This window comes from Panthera leo, chromosome A1, assembly GCF_018350215.1.
Source record: "Panthera leo isolate Ple1 chromosome A1, P.leo_Ple1_pat1.1, whole genome shotgun sequence".
NCBI classification, from domain to species: Eukaryota; Metazoa; Chordata; class Mammalia; order Carnivora; family Felidae; genus Panthera; species Panthera leo.
In genome coordinates, this window is record NC_056679.1 from 152,784,098 (window position 1) to 152,796,365 (window position 12,268).

A 12,268-nucleotide genomic window follows, 5' to 3' on the forward strand; every position below is an offset into this window, starting at 1 on the left:
AAAGCCAAATTATGGCTCAGTGCATTATTTTTTTCTGGAAAAATATGTTTCAAAAACTTTTCTGGTTGTTAACCTTTATAATTACTCTTCTGTAGTTCTGAAGATTGAGCACATTTCTGATTCAAAAGAGGAAATAGTAGTGGCTACTGCTGTTTATTGTGAAAAACTGAGTGATGGTGGTTTTTGATGATTACTTCTTGATGTTATGCTTCTCGTATACTGGCCTAAACGTTTGCTCGTATCCTGATTCCAAAGTCAGTTAGTTGAATATTGTAATAGAAAAACTATTTTAACTGTTTATTCTCATATCTTCATTATTTTCTGGTATTAATAATTCCTTCATCTGGTTCAGTATTTCCCAGGGATTGCGCACGATGACCTTAATAAGAAATGTCTAATGCGTATTCCTGGGCACCATTCCTGATTGAGGACTCCATTTCTGAATCAGAATCTCTGGCAGGGAGATGAGATGGGAATCAAAACCCTGAACTTAAAAAATCTTTTTAAATGGAAAATTTCATACATACATAAAAATAAGAGGAGACAGAATAATGAACCCAGTGACCCACCACCTAAGCGTCAACATTTATCAGACTTTGGTCAATTTCATCTCCTTGTTTTGGGCTGAAGTCATTTTTAAAGCAAATCTCAGACATTGTGTCATTTGTCTGTAAATTCATAAGTATGAAAAATGGATTTTTACCAAGCATCCGAGGTGATTTTTTTATGGACCTTTGACATTTGAAGCTTCTTCCCTAATTGGAGATTTATAGTTTACTTTATTGAATAAATTGTTAATATGGATAGCCTTTTCTTTAAAAAAAAACCCTGAAAATAGTAGTAGTAGCTGGTAGATTTTGATTAGGGCTTTACCAAATGAAAGCATGGTTAAATAGCTTTTCCCTGTGTGATTCCTACAAGTAAAAAGCTCCTTTCTTAGTCCTGGGTGCTGCCTGGTAATGCTCATTGACTTAGTAAGTAAGTAGTTGTAAGGAAATATGTCAGAGTCCCGAGTGCATCTTTGGATCCATTTCATTTTTGTCTCCTGCTAAAAAGGGAAAATTTGAATATTCATATGTTGGGATTAATGGCTTATTAATTTAGCTTATTCAGAGTGTTCATTCTGGTTAAAATTTGGGGCAAATGTGTTCCCATTGTGATAGGAATCAAAATGTGTAGGGATTTACTTTTTTCAATACGTAAGCATATATATTTCTTGATAAAATGGGAATGTAGCATTTTTTTTTGGAATTGTGTATGTATCTGTATGTTTGTTAAGGAGAAAAAATATAAAAAATTTTCAGTACTTAATATATTCCTGTAGGTACCTTCTAAGACATTTGTTTAATCACCCAGCTCCATTAGACATTATGATACTCATTTTCAGAAGAAATCACTGAGACTGAGATGTTTGATAAATGGTAGCGTGAAGGGGCTTAGGAATGTTTGACCTTAAAGCCATATCCTCTTTTCATCACACATTTATGTACCAGTGGCTGTGATGAAAATGCTGATGTAAATGTCTAGGTGGCAGGTGGGAATTAAATTAGATGTGTATTGAGCACTTGGGTGTCTCTTCTGTTTCCCCTTCTCTCCAGCCTCAGGATTGGAGCGCCCCACCTTCAGAGCAGTCAGTTCTTCCATCATGTGGTAGATGGGCTCCTAAAAATCACTGCAGTATGCCAAACTGGATGAGGAAAACACAGAACTTAAGGAAATGATGGGTTAGGAGAACACTACTCAAAAACTTGGTCAGTGGCATGTAAAAAGAAAGATAGGGAATCAATAAAAAAAGTTTCACACAATAAATGTGAAATACTCATATACTACAAGAAATATGGTGTATACCTAGGGAAAAACCCTTGTTTGCTTGAAGAAGCAAGCAGTACACAGTTGCAGGTTGTGTATTCTTGTGAAGTGAGAGGAGGGTTATCTGACATCCAAGGGAAAGTTGCCACATTAGATGCAGTTAAGTGTGGCTAGCAACACACGTGTTGCACTGAGGCAGCTGATGTTTCAGGGGTGTTTGTGTGTTTCCACATGACTTGTTTCAGGTCAGCGCAGTTTTCTGTGTTCACCATGTTTCTTATAGATGAAATCACATAAGCAAATGTGAAGTCCACATAACAGATTATGGATTATTCACATTATGCTCTCTGATAGGTCAGTTGCATTGGAATAGTTTTATGATTTCAAAACCAGTGTTATAGCATAACTGACCATACTTGATCCTTTTCTTTACATCTATAGTTACTTCTCTTGTCATCTCTTCCAGTCTTTAAGTAGCATTTATATAATGTTATATGTATATACCATTTGTATGTGGCCTTAAATACCATTTATATGTTGATGCCTCCCAAATTTATAATGTCAACCCTGGCCTCTCCCCAAAATTCCAGACTCATTTTTCTAGCTGCTCACTTGACACATCTCTTGGATATGTAGTAGACATTTCAAACTGAGCATATTTAACAGTCAACTCTTTGACCTTTACTGTAAAGCCTGTAACTAACTGTTGGAGGTGGAAAGATCAAGCCTGCTTTACACAAGCCTGACGTGTCTTGATGTATTGGTGCTTGCTGAAAGTGGGCTACCACCACTCTGTTGCTCCATTCAGGAGTGGCTCTGAAGGATGAGGACAGAGCAGTAAACAGCCAGCCCACTTAGCTAGTCATTTTATGTGGAGGGAGAAATGGTCTGAAGTTATGAAGTACATGTTTGAGCAGTGCTAATGACATAGTGGTCTGGCAGGGACTTAAATTCATCAAGACTAGAGACAAGAAAATTTGGGGAAGAGTCATGTTAATAGATAGAAGGATATGGGCACTAAGTGTAAGGGGACATTTCCCAAAAGACTCTCAACAACTGGGAAATTAGGATGAGGCATCCACTGGATGTCAACTAGACTCTTCACTGCCAGCACAGTGCCATTAACAGAGTGATGGCAGGAATCGAGGCTATGCATGTGCCAGACAGCATGAGCTCCCTCTTATTTTTTTTTGAGTTTATTTATTTATTTTGAGAGAGAGAGACAGACAATCCCAAGCAGGCTCCATGCTGTCAGTTCAGAGCCTGGTGTGGGGCCCGATCCCACCAACCAGGACTCGATCCAATGAACCAGGACCCAATCCCACGAACCATGAGATCATGACTTGAGCTGAAATCAAGAGTAGATGCTTAACCAACTGAGCCACCCCATTATGAGCTCCCTCTTAACAAGATGGATCTAGAAACTCTCGCTGCTGAATGCCCAAATAGCAAGCAGCAAAGACCAAAGGTAGTTGCTTTCCAATAAGCTCTTTAGTGGTAGCTTGATCCCAATCTGGCTGTTTTACTCCAGAGTGAGTAATTACTGGAATTAATACTTACCTTAGCTAATGAGTTATTGTTGTTGTTATTATTGTTATTATTATTATTATATTGGAATTAATGTTGGAGTTATATTATTATTATATTGGAATTATTATTGGAATTAATACTTACCTAATGAGTTTATGTTCTTAGTAGATCTACCAGACCATCATCTGAAGGCTGAAAAAATGCCTGCTGTGTCCACTGGGAAGCCTGCCTCAGAGGGACTTGTTTTATGTGAAGGAGGTGTAACAGTGGGCACACAGTCCTAGGATTCCCTGCCCTTACTATAAACCACATCACCTGAATCAGCTGGCTTACTACAATAGTGGGATGGCCTGATAAAGACTCAGCTAAGGTGCCATATCAAGGACCACATCTTGTAGGGTGGGGGTGATCTAGTATGTATCCAGTGGCTGATAACTGGTCAGTGTCCACAGTACCTAGGCTACATGGGCTCAGGAGACAAGAGGTAGAAAGTAAGAGTGGCCCTGTCTCCATCACTCCCAGTCACCAATTGCTAGAATTTGTGTTTCTCATTCTCATGCTTTAGGTTCTGTTGGATTATAAGTTCTGGCTCTGTCTGGGTGAGGGGCTGTCCACCAGGAGTTGCACTGGAGGCTCTGCTGAACAATCACCTGTAGTTTTGGGCTTCTCATTCCAGGGGGCCTGCAGGCAAATAAAAGAATTATAGTATTGTCCCAGAAATGCTTAGTCTTATTTACTATGAGGCACTAGGGTTGCTGTTACCCTTTGAAGCAGAGGTATTGATGGTTGGTGAAACTCAGGATTTCTTGGTGCTTCCACACTCATTGATAACTATGTTGACTATTGCCTTTTTGTGAATACATTTTAAATCTTTTCTTTCCAGCCCCAGTGTTGGCACCAAAATGACTCTATCTTATGCTGACAGAGGTGATCATGATTGACATGAAAAAGAGTGACATCATCTAAATTAGAACTTGTATTTTGAGTTCTATTCCTTTAGTTTTGGTTCTTTTTTCTATGAATTGTATATATGCTTGCTAACATAAAAATAAAATTGAATTAAAAGACTGAGAATTTAAGAGCATCAAGACTTTATTCTAAAAGATCTAACTTCATGTAATTTTTAAGCATTTATCTTAAGTGTTTAGATAAAAATATTTTCCATATGAAAAATACATACAGACATGTGTATACATGTATATATGTATACATATGTATATATGACTATCAAAAAATATTGAGCATAATAGAAAATGCCCTCCTTGACCTGACATTTGTCTTCCCACCAGACGTTTCTCAAGGCTCTCGCCACTTGTCACTTTGTGCCGTCCTCAGAATGATTTCATAAAATCCACTCTATTACTTTTTATGTCCATGCCTAGAATGTTCTCCCTCATGTCATTTTCTACCCTCTACCCCACACTTCTATTCCCCATTTGGCTTGTCCGTGTTCAACTTCTAAAACTTTGAGTTTGTCTTCCTTTTTAGATTTATCCGAGACTGTCGGATAAATTTTTTTTAATAGATGTTTTGTACCATAGCATGCAGAAAAGTGGCTGGCATATATGAAGTATCAATGAATGAATTACATGTACAGTTAACTGATTATAATTGTTGTAATTTTCATATTTTGCATTTTTGTATTTTTATAAAATCTCTAAAAGTGTGAGACAAAAATGCATGGTTTTGAGTATTTCTTAGCAGTCATAACTATGTCTGGAGGAATGGAGAAGCTTCCTCAGAGTGTTAGAAAGTTACAGAATTAAGTTTATGGTAATTACATGAAAGCATTATAATTTTATCACTGACTTAAATCGGTATGTTTTTATAAATAATTTATGCTCAATTTCAGATTGCAGAGGAGGGATCCACCATTTCATGTGTGGTGGAACGAACCAGAGGAGCTCTGGATTATGTGCATGTTTTTTATACCATCTCACAGATCGAATCTGAAGGCATTAATTACCTTGTTGATGATTTTGCTAATGCCAGTGGAACTATCACGTTCCTTCCTTGGCAGAGATCTGAGGTAAACCCTACCTTGTTTCCTTGAAAGTCTCCTGGAAAGCTTTTCCTGTTTGTTCTGTAACTTATTTGCAACTTCTTGCTGTTTAAGCGATGTAAAGTATTCAGGTAATTAGGTAAATATCATGGTCTAAAATGTTTTTTTAATTTATTTATGCAAAATAAAAACTAAAGGTTTTGAATGATTACAGTATTATTATAGTTTTATAGTTTTATATCTTCTTTAATTCCTGTATAATAAAAATGGTATAACTTGAAGGTTTGTCATTGTGGGTTTTTTGTTGTTGTTGTTGTTGTTATTACTACTGATACAATGGGAAACTGCAGCGATCTTAATGGTACTCTTCTAATCAGCCAATGAGGAATTCTTATAACTATAATCTCACTTTGTTTTTAAACATGGAAAAAATGAGGTAGTTTTTCTTTGTTTTGAAAGTACAAGTGATCTCAAGTTTTATCAAAACTTTCCATGAACTATCGTCTCATTTCTGAATAGGTGCTCCAGAAATAAATGGCACTTCTTGTAAGTGACATCGAGGTGAGACTGTGTCCTCTACCAGAATTAAAAATTTTTTTTTAATGTTTATGTATTTTTGAGAGAGAGAGGTAGAGCACAAGCGGGTCAGGGGCAGAGAGAGAAGGAGACACAGAATCTGAAACAGGCTCCAGGCTCTGAGCTGTCAGCACAGAGCCCGACGCTGGGCTCGAACTCACGAGCTGTGAGATCGTGACCTGAGCCGAAGTTGGATGCCCAACTGACTGAGCCACCAAGCACCCCCTCTATCAGAATTTTTTAAAACATTCTTCTAGTCTACCATGTTAGAATATTCACATCAGTATAATTTTTCATTAAAAATGTAAGTAGCTTATATGTCATTAGTGATACATAGTAAAATAACTTAAGGCTTGCAAATATAATCTTTGAGGAAATATCTAAGGGATTTAGGAGTTAATTGGTTGGAAAAGATAAAATTGAGGGAAGACTTAAAATATGCTTAAGATTTAAAGAGTTAACACTAAAGAATGGTCAAATCTCTATAATTTGGGGAAGAAGGAGATTAAATTGTTTATAACAAAAGTTCTCCAATAACAGGCTGCAGATAGATCCATGGTAAATATTTTGCTGATTCTTTGGTAAAGTGAGGAAAATTATGAAAACTAAGCAAGTTTTCATAAGGCTAACAATGCTATTTAAAGAACTGTATTTTAATCTGATGTTGTCTTTTTCACTACTTTTCTGGATTTAAAGTATTCTTTTTTTTTTTACTCAAGTAATAATGGTGGCATTTAGTCACTTATTTATGTTTCTACTTGGAAAACAGAGTTGATCCCCCAGATTTTCCTTGGGAAATTTACCAACTATGAAGTGAAAATATAACCAGAAACCATTGTTTTATAAACACATTTTGGAAGAGCTAAGAGTTAATCAGATTCTGGAAAATAAGCTCTTGTGAAGTTATATTTAAAATATTTTCTTCTGTAATTTTTAGTTTCTTTAAGCAATAAGTGATCTTTATTGCAAAGTAGTAACATTGACTAGTGGGGTTGGTTTATAATACGATGTCTGCTAGATCTACACCAACCAATTAATCTGGCTTTGTAAGACATCGTGATGTTTTGGTGTTACTTTTTATAGCAACATTTGTTAGCTTTGCTTTGTAGGGGCAAGATATCTGAAATCTTCAGACTGCATATTGTTATTTTTAGTTTAGGAACAATGACATGATTTGGGTAGTAGGTATCATTTTTGCCCTTCCCCTTGAGTATTTTGGCTGTGCCATATGTTAATTTCTTATTTAAAATTTTGATTAAAATGAACATTAAAACCAAATTCAGACCTGCTAAATCAAACTCTTAAGAAAAACTACATTAAAAAAAAGTCCTCCAAATGGTTTTAGCCCAAAGATTAGTACTTTGGAGATTGCATTTGGAGTGAGAGTGCATTGTCAGAATGTTGTCACCCTTCTTTCTGGGAGAAACCAGGAAGGCCTCTTCATTCCTTTCTGTTCTCCACTTGCTATGCTAAGTGAGTCATCAGGGTCTGGGTCTTCTATCTCTAGAACAAATCTCAAATCCATCTGTTTTTCTTCATCTCCACTGTCACTGCATTATTCAGAATCTCATTCTCTCTCATCATTCACCTCCTGTCTCAGCCCCTAGCATCCTTTCTTGCCCTGTCCACTCTGTTTACACTCTGCCCTGGTACTGAGTCTAAAGCAAAATTCTCACTTTGTCCATTTCCTGCTTATGATTCTTCTGTTCTCTCCACTGCCTGTGGAATGAAGTCCCAATTTTTTTTTGGCATTTGAAAATTTATTACTGTCATGTTTTCACCATCAAAACTTATGATCTTGGTCTTTCTTTCTTCTCTTTGTGTAAGGCCAATAGAGAGACACTGGCTACTTCACCAATCTTAAAACAAACTCCAGGAATGTTACCAACAGCATGACCTTTGTGACCAAATCCAACAACCAGAACTTCATCATTTTCCTGGAACAGAATCAACAGTTTACTTCTGGTGTCAGCAACTATCACTAAAAATACCCGTTCGTTATATAAAAAAAGTGGGAGAAAATATCTTAAGAACAGAAACTACAATAGACTAAAACTCTTACCTCAATAAAATTCAACCATCTTTGGATACAAAGGCTGTGATTTTTTTTTTTTTTTTTTGCCATTCTTGATCAGCTACACCCTGACACACTTCCTGATGGCAGAATTTGGCTGTTTGGCTCCGACCCCTTTTTTCCAGCACAACTCCCTGTGCACGGGTTGTGTCTTCAAAAGTATTGGCCTTCAGGGCTCTGCCCAACTGGGCTTTCTTGTACTGAATATGGCACTTTCATCTTGCCCATCCTGCTGGTGCTGTGGGCCTGAGAGTCAAAATTGTTTTTAGTGTTAGCATAAAAGGTCCCTTTGAACTGAGCTAATTATCTGTCTAGCCTTATCTCCCACACCAATGATGGTGGTCTAATTTCAGTTTCCCTGTATGTCTTATTCTTTCACACCAGCTCCCTCTACAAGTGCTGTTTCTTTTACTCGGAATGTCCTTCCCATTATTATTTACAACCACAACTAACACATTAAGACACTTAAAACGTGTCTGTTGTAAAATCGTTAGTAGGTAAAATTGGTTGTTCTTTTTATGTGTACTTTGTGCATAACCCTATTATGACATTTTACATTGCATTTGATCAATTAATATCTTGTTACATTTTTAGTATATGGAATATATTAATTAAATACTATAATAACTATATTTAATGATTCAAAACCAGACCAGTAACCTACTAACTAGCAGTATACATGGTTTTAAATGTTTTCCTCGTCATCTCTTTCCTACAATAGCCCGTGAGCCTCTTTGGGATTGGGGCATTTTCCAATCTTGGCACATTGTGGGTGTCACGGCATGCTTATTCAGTTAATAAAGGGAGGGGAATTGTTTTTTCACTTCAGATTTTGACTTAAATTTTGTAGATCTTGGCTTGAGTTATTGCTACTTTTTTGGAAAGATTACTTACACCAGATTTTCAAAGTCCATTTTGAATCTCTTTTTAAAAATTCTACTACTAAGAATGTCAGGTGTTCCTTAGGCAGGAACTAGATATGTATATGTTGTCCGTTCAACTGCCCCCTGCACATCCCATCAGATAACATGCAGTTCCTTATTTATGAACTTTGTACCCTGAGGTTGGTCATACCACTGTCGTTGGTACAAGCAATATGGTATTACATTGATACATTAATATGTCATGTATGGTATGATGTTAATACATCAATATGGTGTTTTCATTTTATTTATTTTATTTTACTTATTTTTTTATTTGAGAGAATGTGAGCAGGAAAGAGGGGCAGAAGGAGAGAGAGAATCCCAAGCAGGCTCCACACTCAGTGCAGAGCCCAACGTGGGGCATGATCCTCTGACCCTGGGGTCACAACCTGAGCTGAAATCAAGAGTCGGTCACTCACCTGAGCCACCCAGGTGCCCCTCAATATGATATTTTTAGACAGAAAGTGTTCATACTCGACACCCATTATTGTTTAAGAATTCACTTCTCTGGTCCTTCTCTGTCTGTGTTTTAATGTTTAATAAATGGATCATGTTAGGTGTTGTCAATACAGAGCCTGCTTGGGATTCTCTGCCTCCCTCTCTCTCTGCCCCTCCCCTGGTCACCTGTGCATGCATGCTTGCATTCTCTGTCTCTCTCTCCCTCAAAAGTAAATAAACATTTTTTAAAAAGGAAGTGGATCATGTTACATAGTAACTTCAATTAAATATAACTTAATTGGCTATTTTATTTTCTTCTGGTAAGTGGTAAGTCATTTCTGTATGCCTCATTGCTTCATGCCTCTGGATTTTTACATTTATAGGTTCTGAATATATATGTTCTTGATGATGATATTCCTGAGCTTAATGAGTATTTCCGTGTGACGCTGGTTTCTGCAATTCCTGGAGATGGGAAGCTGGGATCCATCCCCACCAGTGGTGCAAGCATAGACCCTGAAAAGGAAACAACAGATATCACCATCAAAGCTAGTGATCACCCATATGGTAACCAAGCCCTCCTGGGAGAAGAATGCTCTCTTCTCCGGGTATATTTGGTCTAGTTAAGAACTTCTGAAGGGATATTTTGCAAATGATTGCAATTGAACTCCTTTGGGTCCTCTAACTTGTGGGCTCTTGAAATTCTAAGCTGCCATTTTGAGGGACATTGTTTATAAAAGAAAATACAAAGATCAATTTCTGAAGTTTACAAATATATTTTGAAAGGTATATACAGGATTATTTAAAACAAAAAAAGTACTTTCATTCATGGCTTTCAAAATTTTTTTATTTAAATTATCTTCTAGTGATATGTTAACAACTAATTAATTGAAATACTTTGTAATTTATATTGTACTGGCTTAAAGAAGTGAAGTTATCACTGTCTGTTTATATTAATTTCTTTTTGTGCTGCAAAGTGATAATTTTCTTAATTGTGGAGTTGTCACAGATATCCGTCCTAACAAATAGAGACTGTTATTCTATATTGAAAATTAATAGTTTTTTGGGGGGCATAAAGCAAGAAAAACTAGTAACAGTTCTGTGTAGGGAACCTGAGAGGCTCTTGAACTCTGATTTTACAGTTAAATTTTTCTTAAATGGGTTGCAAATCCTTTAGGGAGGCATTTATCATGTTCTGCTCTAAGTTTAAGAATGAATTCTAGAGACTCAAATATTCTAGAGATTCTTTGGGTAGAGACAAAGAAAATTTTAACTTATATTGAAAACTTAACACATTCTGTGTCAAAAGCATGTTAATCAAATCTTCACTGAAGTCTTTCTAAATGAAAGCCCTCCGAATTTTATTCTGGTGGCCAAAATAATTGTGCAAGATTGTTTCAGATGAATTCTGAAGATGTTTCAGAAGAAATTCTTCCACAGATCACTGGGGTCAGAATGGCTCTCTGTGTCTTGCAGGCTTGCTGCAGTTCTCCACAGGGCTGCCCCCTGAGCCTGAGGACGCGATGACCCTGCCTGCAAGCAGCATGCCTCACATCACCGTGCAGGAGGAAGATGGAGAAGTGAGACTATTGGTCGTCCGGGCACAAGGACTCCTGGGGAGGGTTCTGGCGGAATTTAGGACGGTGTCACTGACAGCATTTAGTCCTGAGGACTATCAGGTAAATCACTTGATCATTTGGAAGCCATATTTATCAAAGAGACTCAGTCCTTCCCTTGCGGGAGTGGAAGAGACTTGCACTGGTCCCCTGTTATACTCAACAAGCAAAATAAGCGCTGACGGATTGCTCTCTAGCCTGTTGATTTCTACAAATTCAAGTACTTCAGTCCTTTAACGCCTGACACTTAAGTAGCTCTCATACTGATAATTTCTCGTGTCTTATATTTGTCATAGTGTTCACTTATATTACTTATTTTAATGTCACAGATTTTGATATATAGGGTATATATTTAAAATTCTATTTCTTAAACGTTTTATTTTTTTAATATTTTAAAAAATGTTTATATTTTTGAGAGAGGGAGAGAGAGAGAGAGAGAGAGAGAGAGAGCGAGCAAGCACCAGTGGAGGAGGGGCAGAGAGAAAGGGAGACACAGAATCTGAAGCAGGCCCCAGTCTCCGAGCTGTCAGCACAGAGCCTGATGCGGGGCTCAAACTCAAGAACTGCAAGATCATGACCTGAGCTGAAGTTGGATACTCACTTGACTGAGCCATGCAGGCACCCGTCTTTCTTCAACATTTAAAATTTTTTTTAATGTTTATTTATTTTTGATAGAGAGAGCGAGTGCATGAGCAGGGGAGGAACAGAGAGAGAAGGAGACACAGAATCTGAAGCAGGCTCCAGGATCTGAGCTGTCAGCACAGAGCCTGACATGAGGCTTGGACTCACAAACTGTGAGATCATGACCTAGCTGAAGTCAGACACTCAACTGACTGAGCCACCCAGGTGTCCCTTAAACATTTTAAACCCTCTTGTATGCTTCCATCAAACAGGTCCAAAATTGTAAAGAAATTGTATATCCATGTCTTTTCCATTTGAATTATATTATTCTCCAAGTGAGAAGTAGTGTGGCACTGACAAACAGAAGCTTGGGATTTTGAGCTGGACCAGACTGGGTTTCAACTGGTCTTCTAAATGTGTGACCTTGGGAGCCTCAAATCTTCCTAACCTTAGTATCCTTATCATTAAGAGGAGACCATGTCTACTGGGCAGAATTGCTCTGAGGATGGATGGCAGCATTTTAAGTGTCATGTACTATACATGGCACATACACAGTGACATTGTTACCGCTGCCTATTCTTATTATCACCAGTATTCGTTCATATTAAGCAAATGCTCATGATTTCTTCTTGGCTGTACTTCTCAGGATGTATTTTCTATCCTTCAACAACTTTATTTTCCC

General features: G+C 37.4%; 1 protein-coding gene across 1 annotated transcript in view; it reads left to right on the plus strand.

The window, feature by feature from the left end:
- Positions 1-12,268, plus strand: part of ADGRV1 (adhesion G protein-coupled receptor V1) — a 559,991-nt gene that overhangs the window by 84,493 nt on the left and 463,230 nt on the right. The window contains exons 22-24 of the mRNA XM_042956013.1: positions 5,192-5,368; positions 9,736-9,916; positions 10,826-11,028. Coding sequence (XP_042811947.1) covers positions 5,192-5,368; positions 9,736-9,916; positions 10,826-11,028 — 561 coding nt within the window. The remainder of the gene's footprint in view (positions 1-5,191; positions 5,369-9,735; positions 9,917-10,825; positions 11,029-12,268) is intronic.